Source organism: Heteronotia binoei, chromosome 9 (assembly GCF_032191835.1).
Source record: "Heteronotia binoei isolate CCM8104 ecotype False Entrance Well chromosome 9, APGP_CSIRO_Hbin_v1, whole genome shotgun sequence".
Taxonomy (NCBI): domain Eukaryota; kingdom Metazoa; phylum Chordata; class Lepidosauria; order Squamata; family Gekkonidae; genus Heteronotia; species Heteronotia binoei.
The window spans coordinates 87,789,712-87,809,051 of record NC_083231.1 but is presented as its reverse complement, the minus strand read 5'-3'; the positions used below and the strand labels follow the sequence as shown (position 1 = coordinate 87,809,051).

Below are 19,340 nucleotides of genomic sequence, written 5' to 3'. Positions count from 1 at the left end.
TTTAAGACCTCTGTGTATTTTCTTAAGCTCAAGGCTGCTCACATATAAAATAAAACAATATTTAGAATGACACAAAATGCAAACATATGATAAGGAATAACCATTCAATTTCAGTAAAACTCTCCAAATTTTGAGTGCCTGCCAAAAGCATTTTGTGTTGTTGTTGTTGTTGTTTTAGACTGTATTGTATTCATTCCCCATGTTTTTTCTAGTTTCTATGTTTTTTTGCAAGCTTTTTGAGTAACACTGTGGGGTCAGAAAATGGCACTGGAAGATTTTAAATGAAACAAATAAAAACAAGCAAATAAAAGAAAGAGGAAGCAGTCGTAATTGCTGGCTGTTGAGTGGTCAGGAAAAGCCTTTGTGGCTCTTAGACTCAAAATAACTTGCCCAATGATACTACCGATTCCCCACCGAACAGCTAGGGTTGCCAAGTCCAATTGAAGAAATAGCTGGGGACTTTGGGGGTGGAGCCAGGAGACTTTGGGGGTGGGGCCAGGAGATGTTAGGGGTGGAGCCAATATAAAGGCTGTGACAAGCGCCGCAGCCGCACGTTCCTGCGCTGCAGCCGCACTAGCAGCTGTCCCTCCCTCTTCCTCCCGCTCGTCCTCCCCGCCCCTCCGCGGCCGCCTGAGGCTGGAGGCCTGGGTGCAGCAGGGCGGTGGTGTGGGCATGGAGAGCAGGGCCGGGGGCTCGGGGCCTCCTCCTCGGCCTCCGGCGCTGCCGCGCTGGTGCTGGCGGGGCTGTGCTGCACCCCTCCAAGAGCTCCCTCACCGCCCTGGGCCGCGCCTGGCTCCGCCGCCTCCGCTGCTCCGGCGTGCCCGATCTCCTCGCCGCGCTCCTGCTGCCCCTCTGCTGCGCCAACGCCGCCAGCGAGGCCCTCGGCTGACAGCTCCTCCGCCGCCGCCTCCTCCTGCTGCTGGGCGCCGGCGGGCCCGCCGCATACGGCTTCACTGGGCGGGGAGGGGGCGGCAGCGGCTTGCCATTTCCCCCCTCCCACCGCTTCCGTTTTTTGGGGGAGCAGGGGAAGAGGGTGGAAATCCTGGGGTCCCCCGCCAGGGCGGGAGGGTTGGGACCCCTACGAACAGCACACTATATCTAAGCCAACTGCCCTGGAAACTGCTCTCAGATTCATAAACAGCATGCCCTGCTATATATGAAAGCTGCTGCCTGCATGGTGTAAACCAAGCCCTGTTTGCTCACCGAGTTCATTTCACAGTGCTTTGGATCTTCACTGAGTTCAAAAGAGAAACTATGGCCTATGCAAGAATTCTGCATGCACATCAGAATTCCCATATTGGCAATACTGTAATTGTTAAATTATGCAGAGAAGCCCCTTACATGTGCAAGAGAACTTTTGTGACTATACAAGAGCTCGGCTTCTCAGAAGAAAGTGAGGCACACTGAAATTGCATCAACAGGTTGAATTGTGAGTTTAGCTATTTGTTTCAACAGGATATAATTGTACCTAACTTTCTCTGGGTTGCAGCAAATGTTTTAGCTCTGGTCTATCTAGCTGTCAGCCAGACACTTGCAAGGTATAAATATAGCATGCGTGAAATTGGTGTCAATGGAGCTATACTGATTTACACTCACTATCAATCAGGCCCTGCAGTCTTCTACCCTGTTGCCACTCCAATGTCTCTTGTCAGTAAGTCTTTCATAAACAAACACAGGCTGTCAGGAGTCTCGGAGGAGAAAGCCTTTCCTGTGCCATTATGGAAAATGCTGACTTTTTGGTATGGAAGAAAGGCTGTGTTTCCCATTCTGACAGATGACTTTGTCTAGCAAAGATCTGTGACATGGCTTTTGGCACACAGAAGGAGGAAAAGTCAAACTTAATGGGACAAAATTATAGGGCTGGGACAGAGCAGCTGACTAGGCTAAGTAATCAAACAACAGTTAATAGCATTGAGGTCACCTTTTCTCCCTTTTCTCCTACATCACCCTTTTCTCCGCGAGGACCAGGGAAACCCTACAAAAAATGAACAAAAATACCTCTATTGGCTTATGTATATTGATAGGTGGGGTTTGTTTTTAGCATACAGCTGAATTTTAGGCACACACAAGCAGAAACGGGGAATACTGAACCAAGTAATTTGAAAATCAAATGTAGGCCATAATGTTCAGGAAGATACAGATATGGAAAAAACCCGTATAGATAATGATCCCTGTTTCCCCAAATGTGAACCAGCAATGGTGATTGCAAAAAAGAAGAGCCAAAAAGGTTATTGTCACTTTAAAAAGATTACAGTGATCTTTCCGCTCTGCAAGAGATCGAATATTCGGCTGCAACTTAATCAATAAACTCAAATGCATTTCACACACAAGTTCGAAAAGGCAACTACATGGAGCTTCTACACATGAACCAGCTTCCTGTGAGATTTCAGCTTATTTTTAATCAACTGTTTGTTACAGGTATTTTAGTCTGTGGTCAATAGAATTTCACAGGGAGTCTGTCAAATGTGTATAGTGCTGTGTGGTACACCTTCCATGTGGTTGTATTTTCAGGTATCTCCAGGCTGTATCTACATATTGGGACTCAACATATTAGGAGACTTCTAATCTCATTCACTTCACGTGCTCTACTCATCATCAGCTTCTGCAAGTGCTTACTGGTGGTGCTACTTATGTTGAAATTTACAAGACTGTCCTTGTTCACCATTGTTCTTACACTGCTAATAGTTCTTCTTTTTCTACCATTGTTTAAAGGGCAACAGCAATGCAATGCTTAGTATATTCTCTGCATGATTATCATGCACACCAAATGGGAAAACAAATCAACATGCATCAAGCATGCAACTATTATTTCAAAGAAACTTTACCTACCACAGAAACTGATTGCAAATATTACTTACATCAAGGCCAGGTTCTCCATCTTTGCCCTAGTAAAGAATCACATGAAATTATGTTAGCTTTTATGACTGTTAGTCAGACATCTGGTAAGACCTCTATTCAGAAATGCAGCAATTGTGTCATGTTTAAAGTGCCTGAATTTTCATATTTCTAAAAAGGACAGAAGCTAAATGAAGGACAATCAGAAAGGCAATGTTTTGAAAAGATACCAATCTTTGTAATCAATATAAAATGAAGCACATACTTCACAGAGAAGATCCAAGTGGGCAGCCGTGTTGGCCTGAAGCAGTAGAACAAAGCAGTAGACAAGTGCACCTTTAAGACCAACTACGTTTTATTCAGAATGTAAACTTTCATATGCTCTAAGCAGACTTCATCAGACAAAAATGGAATGGCAAGCAGCAGTTCTTAATATAAGTGAGCAGTGAGTCGGTATGCAAAATCATGGGAAAAACAAAAACATTCCCATGATTCTACATACCAACTCACTGCCCACTTATATTAAGAACTGCTGCTTGCCATTCCAATTTTGTCTGATGAAGTCTGCTTAGAGCATACGAAAGCTTACATTCTGAATAAAACTTAGTTGTCTTAAAGGTGCAACTTGCACAGAGAACTTATGCTTTTTTGTAGGAAAAGCCCAGCAGGAACTCACTTGCCTATTAGGCCACACCGCCTGGTGTTACCATTGTTGTTCAGAGGTAGCAAAAGCATGAGCTTACCTCAGCAAGGTAGCTTCAGATGAACCATCATTCTTTCAGCCTCCTTTTCAACAATCTACAATACAGGAACAGCAATGCTGATCCTATCTTGCAGGCCTGAGATTACTGAAAAAATGAATATGATGTGCTTTTAGAAATACTATCTGCTCTAGTTTTTTCAGCTCCAGCTTTAGAAATTCCAGGAGATTTGGGAGCAGAGCCTGGAGTGAGAAAAGTTTAGGGAAGGGTAGGAGTTCAGCTAGGTTTGCCAGCCTCAGACCACAGAGAAAATGGCTTCTTTGGAAGGTGGACTCTAAAGCATTATACCCTGATAATATTCCCCCTCTCCACAAACCCTGCCCTCCCCAGGCTCTATCCCCAAAATCTCCAGGAACTTCTCAACCCAAACCTGGCAACCTTAAGTTCAGCAGGTATGTGGTTCTATAGATTTAGGGTTGCTAACTTCCAGGTGGGGCCCAGAAATTTTCTGGAATTACAGCTGATCACCAGACTGTAGATATGGTAACTCTGGTCAGTGGATTCTGTGGCACTGTAGCCTGCTGAGGTTCCTCCCCTCCCCCAAACCTCACATCCCTAGGCTCCATCCTTCAAATCTCCAGGAATATCCCACCTGGATATGGCAACTGTACTTACAGTCAGCCAGCCAAAGTTGCCATTTCCTCCTGGGGAACTACAGTCTGGAAACATGCAAATTTGGGCTGTATCAAGAGGTATAGTACCCAGTTCATGTGAAGTGACGGTATCACTTTACTCTGCACTGGTTAGACCTCACTTAGAGCATTGTGTTCAGTTTTGGGCACCACAGTTTAAGAAGGGTATAGACCAGGGTCATTTTGTAGAAAAATAGGTGGTGGAGCTCATCCAGGGATTGTGATGCAGCTGCACCTACTATTTAGTGGACAAGGCAGGTAGGTGGGAAGGAGAAGAGGGAACCCTCAGAAAGGTTCAGGAGCTGCACTCCTGTGACCTCCTGCTGAATTCAAGGCCTGGGTATAGATAAGCTGGGACATGTCCAGAGGAGGGCAGTGAAGATGGTGAGGGGTCTGGAGACCATCCTATGAGGAAAGGTTGAAGGAGCAGGGTATGTTTAGCCGAGAGGAGACAATGGAGAGGTGATGTTAGGATAACTGTTTTCAAGTACTTGAAGGGCTGTCATATAAAGGATGGTGCAGATTTGTTTTTTGTGGCACCAGAAGGTCAGACTAGAACCAACAGGTTGAAATTAAATAAAAAGAGCTTGTGGCTAAACTATAGGAAGAACTCTCTAACAGACCGGTTCCTAAGTGGAACAGGTTTCCTAAGGAAGTGGTAGGCTCTCCTTTTTTGGAGATTTTTAAACAGAGGCCAGATGCCCATCTGACAGCAATGCTGATTCTATGAATTAGGCAGATCATGAGAAGGAGGGCAGGAGGGGTTGCATCAGTGCTTAGTTCTTGTGGCCCTTTTTTACACACCCAGGGAGATGCTGGGGTCAGTCAGCAATTTTTTTCCAGGCCAGTTTGGCCAGGGATCCTGGAAGTTTTTTGCCATCTTCTGGGCATGGAACAGGGGTCACTGAGAATGTGGGGGGTGGTATTTGTGAATTCCCTGCATTGTGCAGGGGGTTGAACTAGATGACCCTGGAGGTTCCTTCCAAGTCTATGATTCTATGAAACTGTAATTCTGGAAGGACTCCAGGCCTCACCCGGTGCTCCATTTTTAGACATGTGAAGTAGTAAGTCCTTCTACTTTTGTCACCAAGGAAGCATGCAGAGAGCTGTGAATGCAGCAATATCAGCCCATTTCACAGCACTACTCTAAGGACTACAGAGATTTCATATGTGAATGGCTTGTACAAGGGCTGCCGGGTCCAACTTAGGAAATATCTGGGGACTTTGGGAGTTGAGCTAGAAGCAAGGTTGTGACCACACAATTTAATTCTGAAGGGAGTTCTGGTCATCACATTTTAAAGGGACCACACTCCTTTTAAATGCCTTCCCTTCACTGGAAATAATGAAGGATGGGGGCACCTTCTTTTGGAATTCATAGAATTGGACCCCTAGTCCAATCTTTTTAAAACTTGGGGTTTTTTTGAGGAGGGGCACCAGATGATATGCTGAAAAGTTGGTGCCTCTACCTCAAAAAACAGTCCCCTCAGAGTCCCAGATACCAATGGATTGATTCTTCATTATACCCTATGGAGAATCAGTGTCCAAAGGGTATAATAGAGTGCCCAGAGGACATTTCCTCCTCACCCCCTTTCTGATAACCCTGAAGCAAGGGTCTCCAAACCAGGGAGTCTGATTTTAGGCACTGACAAAAACACAGCAATGATCTGTCCCACCCTATTATCATTTAGGGTTTCTGGAATTTATATCCTGCAACATAAGAAAATGATAATGGCTCATTTGAAAAAGCCTTTGAAACCCTAAGTATTATTTGCTCCAAGTTAAAATGTAAGGATTTGGATCGCTTTTTGAACCTCAAGATGAGTCAAATCACAATAGGGTTAAATAAGCAGGGCTATTAAAGCCACTGTTGAGGACTGCAATGTTAAAATATTACAAAATCTCTATATGGAATACATGTCCCTAGAGAAATTATTATACAATCCACATGTAGAGCAAAGGTTTCAACTTTCAGCTCTGAGGATAATCCACATACTTTCTAAATTTTATCACCTGAACTATTCTTATCCAGGGCTGACTAATGGTGTCTCAGCATCTGGCATTACTTCCACAATAACTGTGCACAGATTCAAATAATATACTTTTCAGATCTAAGTGTTATTATAGTTCTAGTGTTTAAAATAGCCCGGGAGCTTAAAAAGTACATGTACACAGTTGCAGCATCAGTGTTGAAAACATAAGCAAAGCATCGAGGGATTTCCCCAAGTTGGGAAATTCCTAGAGATTTGGGTGTGTATGTTCTTGGGGAAGGGGGATAGGGAGGAAAGGGACCTCAGCAGAAATCCACTTTCCAGATCAGCCATATTTGCTAGGGGAACTATCTCTGTTCGTTACTCTGGGAGATACCTGAAGGTTGCCAATTCTAGTTTTTCCATATAATAATCTGCACACATTGGAATATTTTTGGGTTTTAGGTTTGCTAATAAAGTGTTGAACTGTGGAAAAGAAGAATTTTAGGGGATGTACAGGGGGAAATGTGAGGGGAAAGGACTTATAGTGCAATCCTAAACAAAGTTGCACTATTCCAGCTCGTTGACTTCAATGGATTTAGAAGGCTGTTGCTTTCTTTAACATTGAACTGTGCTACTGCCTCTAGAAATGACTCCCTCTGTTGGCTCTTTTAGGTAATAATGAAGATGAGAGTTCCAGTCTCCTATGTCTCATGTTATATGTAGTTTGGCTCTAAGCTATGTTCACATCACCACTACCTCTGGTCTGGTTCTATGTACACTAGAGTTGCCAGGCAGTGCCAGGCAGTGCCACAGAGTGTGTGTGTCTGTGTGCTCGAGTGAAGTGTTGGAAGAGAACTTTTTTTTTAAAATGAAGCCTCATGTTCCTACCAGAAGTGACAAAGGTCCTTTTAAGAATTTTCAGAATCTCTATTTCTGGTGATTCTTAGAGCTATCCTTCGTCACTTCTGGTAAGAACTTCCAGTAAGTACACAAGATTGCATTTTTAAAAAATGGGTGACCTGGGGATGGTTAAAGGACACAATTGGCAGCCCTAATGGACACAATTTCTAAAGGGACAGATTAAGTTTTAAATTGACTCAAAGAATTTCTATTTCTATCCTTTCTGATATTTTCCAATTTACAGATAAATGTAACACAATTTTTTGTTCTTGGTACAGGAGTAAATACGTATGCCATTACATCATTATTCTTGTTTCTGCAAATTTAGAAAAATTCAAATAGGTATGAACATTAAGATATTTATCCAAAACCAAACCAAAATCATATATCATTCAAAATTATTTTACATTACACACAAGACATTTTGCTCATACTGAAAAAGCACATAATGGAAAAATACAAAATTTGAAAAAATACAAAATGACCAGAGTAAACAGACTGTACCCAAAGTTTCTAGTTATCCCATCTTCTCTTACACAGTTCCAAACCAATTTGCACAAGGCGTTTTCCATATGAGAAAAATGTGGTGGTTGTGTCTGTCAGAAATGAAACTTTATCAACTTTTCTCCAAATACAAAAAATTAATACAGTTTTTTGTATAAATGAAAGCTGATTTTTCTTTTATACTGGAGACACTTCTGATCATTTGAGATCTTTAAGGTGTGTGTGTGTGTGGGGGGGGGAGGAGCGGAACAGCATGTTCTGAGCTTTTCAAAATTACCCTAAATTCCTGTCATTACATTCTGGTACTCTGAGACAAGTCACAACTCATATAAAGCACAATGGAAATCTAGGAATCACACATGGTTGAGGAACTCTTCAGTCTGGATTCTCTCATTGTTGTTTACTTATGTCAGAACTGCGCTGTTAACTTTTACACAGATATAGGTGACAGCATGAATCTGCCTGAACTTCATATAAGTAATGGCCTCAAGAGCAGTGACCTTGGGCTACTCAAACTAATTGCGTTTCTGTGTGATGAATGGTCACAAAACAAAGCACAATTTAATGAAGGATTTCTGGAAATTGCATTTTCTAAAAGTGTCATATAACTTACAGGCAAGCCATATGGTCCTCTGGGGCCAGGATCTCCTGGAACTCCCTTTTCACCCTGAAACACAATACGAAGAAGAGGTTGTCTCTATGAAGTTCGTTAGGCTTGTATCCATCCTTCTTGCAAGGCTTAGAACTGTATGTGTGGCATCATCCATTTTGTCTCTTCACAACAAATCCCATGAGTTTATGCTGAGAGATAATGATTAGCTAAAGGTCACCCAGTGAACTTCATGGCTAAGGGTCACACTATAGCTATGCAGGAGATACCTGCATTTTTAACTCCTATGAAACAGCATCTCTGGAGGGGGACTTGAGAAGTATTTTGAACAACCTTGGTCTTACCACTGTCCTGAAGAAATAGACTGAACAGCTGGATTTGAGTAAGAAAAAACAATGGTATAGATCTCCTGAATAACACATAATTTGGCACTCAGTGGATATTTGAATCCAGGTCTCTTTGAACCTAATTCAACCAAGATCACATCTGCAAATTCACACCCGGCACAATTGTTTAGAATAATTGGAGATCTCACTACATTGCCACAAGGCAAACCAAATGTTAGAGAATTAGAGATTGGCTGTGAGGCATTTGCGAAATATTTTGCAGATAAAATCTCGTCGCTCCGCCAAGACCTGCCTATCACATTAGATACAGTATGTGAAATTGAGGCTCCGTGCCTGTCTTCGGGCTTAGTGCTGGGCCACTTCGACCCACTCAGCTTGGAGGAAGTCGACGGAATCCTCTCTGCTGCTCGCCCAACAACATGTGATTTGGACCCTTGCCCCTCCTGGCTGATTAAATCTTGCCAGAGGGAGCTTAGATGTCCTTTACGGGACATCATAAATAGATCCCTCCTAGAGGGGCGTTTTCCAACACCTCTGAAAGAGGCTTTGGTCTGCCCCCTCCTGAAAAAATGTACAGCAGACCCGGCCGAATTGGCAAATTACCGACCGGTGTCTAATTTACCGTTTTTAGGTAAAATTATTGAGAGGGCAGTGGCGTTGCAGCTGCAGAGGTTTCTGGATGACGCTTCCGTCCTAGACCTGTGCCAGTCTGGTTTCCAGCCAGGCCATGGGACGGAGACAGTGCTGGTCACCTTAGTAGATGACCTCCAGCGGCAACTGGATCGAGGCGGCGTCGCGGTGCTGATGTTGTTAGACCTGTCGGCGGCATTTGATACAATCGACCATCAGCTACTGACCCGCCGCCTCACCGACATAGGGGTTAGGGGATTGGCCTTACAATGGCTTTCCTCCTTCCTCAAGGGTTGGGGACAAAGGGTGGCGATCGGGAGCGAACGGTCCCAGAGGCACACACTAGACTGTGGGGTGCCTCAGGGAGCAGTTCTCTCCCCGATGTTATTTAACATCTATATGCGCCCCCTTGCCCAGATTGCCCGGAGGTTTGGGCTGGGTTGTCATCAATATGCAGATGACACCCAGCTCTATCTGCTAATGGACGGCCGGCCTGACTCCGCCCCAGGGAATCTGGATCAGGCACTGCAGGCTGTTGCAACGTGGCTTAGACTGAGTGGGCTGAAGTTGAACCCGACGAAGACAGAGGTCCTTTGCGTGGGTCGCGGCGCTCTGGGGAAGGAAATATCTCTCCCGGTCTTTGACGGTGCGCCATTGAAAGCAGCGCACCAGGTAAAGAGCTTGGGTGTTTTACTGGAGCCTTCATTATCAATGGAGGCCCAGTTAGCAGCCACTGCCAAGTCAGCGTTCTTCCATCTGAGGCGGGCAAGGCAGTTGGCCCCTTTCCTAGAGCGTCGGGACCTAGCAACAGTCATCCATGCGATGGTCACCTCAAGACTGGACTACTGTAATGCCCTCTACATGGGGCTGCCTCTGTGCCGAACCTGGAGGCTGCAGCTAGTGCAGAATGTGGTGGCTAGGCTGTTGTTAGGACTCCCAAAGTGGGAGCATATACAGCCAGGGCTACGCGGACCGCACTGGCTGCCGATTATGTACCGGGTTCGCTACAAAGTGCTGGTTATTACCCTTAAAGCCCTATATGGCCGAGGACTGGCCTACCTGAAGGACCGTCTTTCCCCATATGAGCCCCAGAGAGCACTGAGGTCAGCAGGGAAAAACAAACTGACCATCCCTGGGCCAAAAGAGGCTAAACTCCAGAACACCCGTGCACGGGCCTTTTCCATCGCGGCCCCATGCCTGTGGAATCAGCTCCCGGAGGAGGTGCGGGCCCTGCGGAGCCTTGACCAGTTCCGCAGGGCCTGCAAGACCGCCCTTTTTAAGCTGGCGTTCACGGACTGCTGATTCATGATTGTTCAATAAAGGGAATTGCCAAAAATGGTTCTGTTTAAGGACCCTTGCTACTATATAACTGACAGAAATAGCGCCGGGACATCACTACTGCTGTCAGATTAAATTAAGTGAATCGTGTACTGATTGGTTTTAAATATGTTAATTTTAATGCCTGTATATTTATTGCATTGTATGTTTTATGAATGCTGTTAGCCGCCCTGAGCCTGCTTCAGCGGGGAGGGCGGGATATAAATAAAATTTTATTATTATTATTATTATTATAGTCTAACTAACCCATACTACTGATATCTTTTCCATTTTAATCATTCTTTTTATATATCCAAGGCTTTTTTTTAGCAGGAACTCACAGGAACGCAGTTCCGGCTGGCTTGGTGTCAAGGGGTGTGGCCTAATATGCAAATGAATTCCTGCTGGGCTTTTTCTACCCAAAAAGCCATCATCCATCTATCTATCTATCTATCTATCTATCTATCTATCTATCTATCTATCTATCTATCTATCTATCTATCTATCTATCTATCTATCTATCTATCTATCCATCCATCTATCCATCCATCCATCCATCTATCCATCTATCGTCTATCGTCTATCTATCGCCGCCTTGAGCCTGCTTCGGCAGGGAGGAAGGGACATAAATCAAATTTTAAAAAAATATATAGATTTGATTTGTATCTTGGAGCTCCTCAGTGAAACACAAGCCCTCAGTGGTTTCAACTAGTTTACCTGTCTCATCTTGGGTTAAAATCTAAATTTTTGAAAACTGTTTTTTGGATGATGTTTCATTTCAGTCTATCACTGTTCTATTAGACCTTTTGCTTAGAAGTAAGTTAAAGCAGAAGCTGGTTCAGGTAGCCTTCCATCCTTCCAAGGTTGGTAAAATGAGTACCCAGCTTGCTGTGGGGAAAGTGTAGATGACTGGGGAAGGCAATGGCAAACCACCCCATAAAAAGTCTGCCATGAAAATGTTGTGAAAGCAACATCACCCCAGAGTTGAAAATGACTGGTGCCTGCACAGGGGACTACCTTTACCTTTTTAAGTTACAGATATTATTGATTTTAAACATTCCTATCCTGCCTTATTTCCATGGACTGGAGGCAGGAAACAATGAACACAGAGACTAGTGGGGCAGAAATGTATTCAAACCTATTAAAATGTGGAAGCTTTTAATGACTGGGTTGCCTCATTTTTCTTGTATGTGTATTTTTTCCCTACAAATAAACTGTGATAAATGTCCTTCATTTATATTTCTGGTATCTAATCCTGTTAACTAACTTAAAAATAAGCAAGTTCGAGAGAAAATGAAGTTTTTCCACAATTCCAGCTAAAATGTTTAGTTGATCACATTGCCTTATATTGATTCAGATCCTTTGCTCATCAAAGTCAGTGTTGTCTACACAGACCAGCAGCAGCTCTCCAGGGTTTCAGACAGGGGTCTTTCGTATTCCCTACTCCCTGATCATTTTAATTAGAGATGTGGGAATTGAACCTGGGACTTTCTGCATGCCAAGCAGATGCTCTACCATGGAGCTGCAGGTTCTCTCAATTGGTTAGATTGATTAGAAACAATTTGATCAACTAAAAAAATTGATCAACACTTTGATCAACCCCAATTAATCAGAAAGCAGATTTAAAAGATAATTTTAATCAGTAGTATATTTAACCAGATTTAACTAAGATTAATATAGTTTATCAAACAGGATTTCTTGGATTTGATTACAGGCCTGGTATTAATGTGTTCAAGGCGATCTCACTCACTCTGTCTCCTTTTGGACCTGCAAGACCATGTGGACCAACTGGGCCATCTACACCCTGAAACATTAAATAAACAAGAATGGATAAAACAACTCTGAAAACCCCTCCGAGAAATTTTATACTTAGCAAAGAACTTGCATTAGAATCAGGTCTCAACTCAGTGGTCGGATTTTAGGCAGAATGGCAACTGAACTCCAAATCTCTCTGGCAAAGTTAACAACAAATCTATCTCTTTCCAATTCTAGAATTAAAGTTAGATTCCAGTGGCATCTTTAATACCAATTAAGTTTTATTTAAGATATGAGCTTTCGTATGCAAGGACATTTCTTCAGATAAAATGAAATGGAAGAAAACCATTCAAATGTACAGACAGAGGTTAAACAGCAAATTAGCACATAATGTGTGTGTGTCCTTGAAAGCTCATATTTTGAATAAAAAATTTTTGGTCTTAAAGGTGCCACCGAAGTTTAACTTTATTCTGTTACTTCAGACCAACCTGGCTACCCAGCTGGATCATTCCAGTTCTAGTATTCTGCTAAGTGTATTCCCATCTCATTTATCTATGCTTTATCACTTAATATTAGCTTGATTTAGAAAGACAATTTAAATGGGACAGGTGGATTCATCTAGGAGTTAAACGGTTAAAACAAAGGAACTTAAACAGAAAATCATGCAGAATTCACATGAAGAGCTACAAGAAGAAATTGCAGGCTTAAGAAAGGAGAGCATTAAATTCTCTACTATGCCATTTCTTTCCCCATTGTTATAAAAATTGAATATTTGTTTCAAATAGCAAGATGGTGTCATAATATCATGGAACTATTATTCTTATATCCCTGACCTGCGTGGCCCAGGCTAGCCCAATCTTGTGGGATCTCAGAAACTAAGCAGTTCTGGCCCTGGTTAGTACTTGGGTGGGAGACCAACAAGGAAGTCCATGGTTGCTACAGGTAGCCAGGCACTGGCAAACTACCTCTCCTTCTCACTTGTCTTGAAAACTCTATTGGTTCACATAATTGGCTGTGACTTGACAGCACTTTTCACCATCATTCTCATTAATTTCAGTTAATTTCAGCAAGTTTTGATTGTAGTCAGGGGTCATTTTGTAAAAAAATGGGTGGTGGAGCTCATCCAGAGATTGTTATGCAGCTGCAGCTACTATTTAATGGACAAGGTGGGGAGAAGGATGGGAAACCATCAGAAAGGTTCAGGAGTTGTGTGCCTGTGAGCTCCTGCTGAATTCAAGGCCTGATTGTATTGATTCTGCATAGGATCACACTGTTAGAGTAACCCAGTCATTACAACAGGCCAGACATCAATCATTCCTCTTGCAAAAGCCAGAGGGAAAACTAAAATAACAAAAAGGGAAAGACAGCTATGCAGCATACCCAAATCAAACAGCAGCTTTGATATTTCAAAGGTTTATTCTATAATGATGTGTATAGTGAGACAGAGAAGGGTAAGGGCAGTGTCTGTTTTCTCATGTCAAGATTTTAATGTTCACTGTATCCTGGCTGTTCATGAGTTATTTGTCAGGGATTAAGTCTTTTTATTGCATGCAATATCCATATGCAGAAAGCCTTCCTAATGCAGCTCCAAAATAATGTTAATTGCAAAGTTTCACGCTGGGAGGAGGCAACATGATCTAAGTGCTATCTGCAGGGCTTTTTTTGTAGCAGGAACTTCTTTGCATATTAGGTTACACACAAACCATCCCCTCCCCCAATGTAGCCAATCCTCCAAGAATTTACAGGGCTCTTATTACAGGGCCTACTGTAAACTACAGGAGCATTGGCTACATCAGGGGTGTGTGGCCTAATATGCAAAGGAGTTCCTGCTACAAAAAACAAAAACAAAAAAACCCCTGGCTATCTGTCTCTAAAGTTTCTCTATCTTTATCAGCCAGGGTTCATCCTTCAAATGGGAGAATCATGTAATTTGCCTGGTGTAATTCAGTAGTAACAAAAGTACCACCACAACAAAAGATGCAGAAGAAAATGCAGCCTGTGATGTAACTTTGGTAGCAAAGCATGACAGGAATACAAGGGACTCACCCGGGGTCCTGGCTTTCCGTCTAAGCCAGATGCTCCCTGTGTGGTTAAGTGAAAGCATTGATGGGGACAACATTGATGGGAACAACATGAATGACAAGAATGCAAGATTAGTAAGTGGGTGGTGATAAACAAGTACAGTTTCTGTTTAAACACAGAATACAAGGAGTTACAGGGATCTGGAATAAGTATCACAGTACTGCATTAGGTTAGTTGTCACTTCACATATAACATGAAGAGTCTGATTCTGATTCCTGTTGTTTCAGATCTGTAATAACAAAACCCTCCTGGCTTCAGAGGAACTGCACTTTATTTCAGGAGATCAGAATGAGTCTCTAGATGTATTAGTCTCACGGGTTACTATGGTGTCATTGAACTTTAATACACACATCCATCTTTATAAGTTAGTACAAAAAATCACATGTAAATTGGATAATAAGAGAAACTATACAGTTTACATTGAGGTTTTAGCTGTACTTCAATTAATAAGAACTGTAATAAGGCTCCTATAAAGAGTGGCCTTATGAAAAAAACAGCGAACCATTCGTTAAGTTTCTTTACAATGGTGGAGAAACAGATGACCCCTGCTGGATATTATGAGAATAAAATGAACGTAGTGCCACCCATAATTTTTAAAACTGTTATTTCCCTTTGTAGATGATACATTGGCATTCTCTTTACACACAAGGTGGGAGCCCATACATCAAGTGTATGAATCCCTGTTATGCACCTGATTTACATGATCATGTATCGTGATGAGGATAACATCAATTTTTTCATGCAGGTATAGCTTCCATTTATGTGAATCAGAACCCTGTTTTTCCCACATGAAAAAAATCCATGCACCATCCTCTTCACATTACATGATTATTTAATTTCTGAAATGCTTGGCTAGTGGGTCTCCCCCTCTGCATGAATGGAATGCCAGCCCATCATCTACAGAGAGCTAGTCTGAACTGAAGAAGCTAACAGAATTCATTGAGAAGAACCAATATCCAGAGGAAGTTAAGCACTTTGAACTAATTTAACAATTAAAAGCAATAAGACTTAATAAATGATTAATTTGGAACCCATCTTTCATAATCAGGTAAGTTCACAAAAGGAACTTTGCTGCCTTGAATCCCTAACAAAGCCATTTCTGAAAGTTGGGAGATACTTAGGACCAGTGTGTGAGATAAAATGTGGTGGGCTGTGGTGAGAATTGTGAGAAATCACCATTCCCACTGTTGCATGAACTTATCATTCTGATCATTCTTGCTGCAATTCTCCAGCCACATATGTCATTCTGTTCCCAGGGGAGTTCCTTCTCATCAGTAGTGGCTAGGGGTGGGGGGCACACATGCAGCTTCGGTGGAAGGGGGAAAGAAAGCAAAGATTCCATCTACAAGATTCCTTCACCTGTATCCTGCTGCTTCTGAACATACAAGATGTATCTGTTACTGAATCTATTTTTGACCATGAAATCTTCACTCAAAGAGTAGACAACATGTCTGATTTATCTTAGAACCAGAAATGCCATACGAAACTATTATTCTAACAAGTTTTTAGCAAAGACAAACTTTTTATAAGAATTACAAGAACTACTCTGGGATAGTCAAGCCTGAAGAAATTAAAAGCCAAAAATAAATGTACATCACTTTCCTAGGCCTTTATTCAGAAATGCTTCAACCCTTCGTTATAAAAGCAGCAACCAACCCCAAACAAAAATATTGTGTTACATCTTATGATTTTTGTTTCACTTGTACAGCACAGTCCTTGGCACTGGGTACTTTTCTATTCTACTCTAGCATTTTACATGAGCAGGCAATGCCTAGTACTCAATGAACAAAAAGAAAAACAGTATAGGAATCAATCCACTGAGGATAGAGATTTTAAAAATCAATAGAAAAATAAATGTCATACAACATTCAATTAACAACATTATTAATGTAGGGGAACATGGTGCTGCAACATGGGTGACGCTGTGAACTGACAAATCACAAAAAATGGGGGGCGGCAAATTAAATTGACAGAACTGAGCGTTATGGAATGACATAAAAACAGACTCCGGATAAAAACAAAACAAGACGGATGTTCTTCTCCAACATGAGATAGCTTTATATTTGCTAGTGAGTAAACCAGAGTTTATGGTTGAAATAGAAAGAGAAGTTTGCAGTTTTCACTGAAATTGAATAGGTATTTTACTTACTGGAAGACCAAGGGGCCCTCTGTCACCCTTGTGACCTGGTTCACCCTTCAATCCTTTAAGACCATTTAACCCTGGTTCACCCTAAATGTAAAAGTATAAATGCTATTTTGGGGGGAATGCTGACATGGTTACTGAAGCTGGGACAGAAGGGAGCTGGTGACAGACATGGATGCAAACTCCAGTTCTTTAATACAACTGGTTCTGTTCATAGGAAGATACTTTCAGATTTTTATTAGATTACAAGCAGTTTATGTAGAGAAATGGTCATAAACCATATTAAAATAGATGACCCAGAACTAGGCATAACCATTTCTCAGCAAGTCAGTAGTTTACAATAGCCATTTCCCCCCCTTGTTTAGAATTAATTCAAAGACCAGTTGTAAGGGCAAATTTTCCACCAAAATGAAACATATCAGAAATGAGAAGGCTCATTGGACTAATCAAAATTGCAGGGAAAACTGCTTTCTGAGCCATTATAATTCTTGAAGTGGCCTTTTCCTTCTAGTGAACTGGAATGTGCAGCAATAATTCATGTAATGATATTCCAAACCTTTAAGCATGCTTAATTAAACATGACTTCAGAGGAGGAGTGTGATGCATGGGGATATGCATTTTAAAAAACCCATGATGGAATGATCTCCAAGAAAGGTCATTACATTGTAGAGCATACCCTGTTTCCAACATAGCTACAGCTTCTCCCAAGCAAGTCCTGAGGCTCAATTACCATTCTGTTTTTGTGTGCCTTGACAACAACCTCTACATTACAAACAGAAACCAATTCCAAGCCTACTTAACTGTCATGAGTGTTATCCACGCAGAGATGGGCTTATGTGGTTTCGCTTTTGCTGCTGTAGATTCAGCATGGCAGCAGCACAGTTTCCCCTTAGTAGGCTTCCCAGTACATTCCTTGCCCCTCTTTCATGGCAATACAAATCCCCTGCCCTCTATCAGTTTTTTTTTTTAAAGTATAATGGCAATTGATGAATTATTATAGTGTTATAATGTTATATCAATTTAATAGGTACTCTGAATTCCCGGTTTTCTTTTTTTAAAAACTAAGTCTCCAGCCCCTTTCATTGTAGAGAGGGGAAAAGCATATCTTTGCAATGAAAGGAGATGGAGATGTCTTTTTAAAATGAAAGGTGAGAATTCAGAGAACCTGATAGATTGTTACAGCATTGGACAGAATGCTACAGCAAAACAATATTTAATTGGTGATTTCTCAAAAGGCCCTCTAGTGGTGGTTACGGGCATGGTGGGAATGGTCAACACATGGCACTGGGGCAGGAATAATAGGACCAGTGTGGGTGGGACTGGGAAGATCTTTGCTTTCTGGTCCACATGAGTGGCAACCTGGCTTTGCTGCTATCTTCCCAAACACCTCAACAAAGCAGGTTTGAGAAAGATCTCAGGAAAGTGAAGGGAAACCTGGAAAGTGCACCGAAGTATCACATAGCTATGGGAAACATTCCACCAATGACCAAGCTGGGGCAAACAACTCATGTGACCATGGCTTCCAAGCAAGGAACCCTATATGGGTAACAAAGAATTCTCAGAACATTTACAAAATGACAGTTCCCGAGATTCTTTGTGAAAAGTTAACATAGCAGCAAAACAACTGAATCCTGTTGAAATTTAATGGCAAAAACTTGCACAAACTCCTTAGTCCTCAAATTTTAGCCTTTTCAAATTGAACAAATAAAAAAATATTAAAGATAGATCAAGGCAGGTAGCCATGTTAGTCTGTCTGTAGCAGCTGAAAAGAGTAAGAATCCAGTAGCATCTTAGGCTAACAAAATTTGTGGTAAGTTATGAGTTTTTGTGAGTCAGTGCTCAAAATGCAAGCTCACCTGCCCTATATATTGGAAAGAGAAGTGATTTAAGATGCTAAATGCCATTAACAGAACAATGACAATAGAACATGTAATTGGATTAGGTGTGATATGAAGAAGTAGTTGGTGTGGATAAATCAGCATTGGTAATGAAACAGGAAGCTTATGTCTCAATTCAATCCAGGTGAATGCATTGTCTTGAGCTTCATTACCAGTTGCAGTTCAGCAGCCTGTTTTTCTAATCTCCCTTTGAAATTTTTTAGTAAAATAACTGCTACTTTTAGGTCAGCAACCCAATGGCATAAACTGATTTATGCCATCACGTGTCAGCAATGCTCTTCTACTCTCTACATTGGACAAGCAGGCCAGTCCCTTTGACAAAGAATTAATGGACATACCTTTTTCGCACCATAAGGCGCTCCGGACAATAGGACGCACCTTCCTCCTGGGGGGCAATCCGCTGCCTCCAATCCCGGCGCTTCCTCCGTGCCTGCCTGTCTGGCTCCAGCTCTGACGCTTTACAGCAAGTGCCAGGATCGCTCCCTCTGCCCTCCGATCCCGGCACTTGCTGTAAGCATCAGAGCTGAAGCCAGGCAGGCAGGCATGGAGGAAGCATGCTGCCCTCTCCACAGCTGGCGCTCGCAAAGCGCTGGGTTTGCAGAGGGGGCGGGTGCTTCCTCCGTGCCTGCCTGCCTGGCTTCAGCTCTGATGCTTACAGCAAGCGCCGGGATTGGAGGGCAGAGGGAGCGATCCTGGCGCTTGCTGTAAGCGTCAGAGCTGAAGCCAGGCAGGCAGGCAGGGAGGAAGCACGCTGCCCTCTCCACAGCCGGCGCTCGCAAAGCGCTGGGTTTGCGGAGGGGGTGGGTGCTTCCTCCATGCCTGCCTGCCTGGCTTCAGCTCTGATGCTTACAGCAAGTGCCGGGATCGGAGGGCAGAGGGGAGCGATTCTGGCGCTTGCTGTAAGCGTCAGAGCTGGAGCCAGGCAGGCAGGCGCGGGGGAAGCGCCGGGATCAGAG

General features: G+C 42.7%; 1 protein-coding gene across 1 annotated transcript in view; it reads right to left on the bottom strand.

The window, feature by feature from the left end:
- The window catches only part of COL25A1 (collagen type XXV alpha 1 chain), a 491,250-nt gene that overhangs the window by 14,112 nt on the left and 457,798 nt on the right, over positions 1–19,340 (bottom strand). Inside the window, exons 31-34 of the mRNA XM_060246951.1 lie at positions 12,257–12,310; positions 8,216–8,269; positions 2,859–2,885; positions 1,922–1,975 (exon numbers count right to left, since the gene is read on the bottom strand). Of these exons, the coding sequence (XP_060102934.1) occupies positions 1,922–1,975; positions 2,859–2,885; positions 8,216–8,269; positions 12,257–12,310 (189 nt within the window). The remainder of the gene's footprint in view (positions 1–1,921; positions 1,976–2,858; positions 2,886–8,215; positions 8,270–12,256; positions 12,311–19,340) is intronic.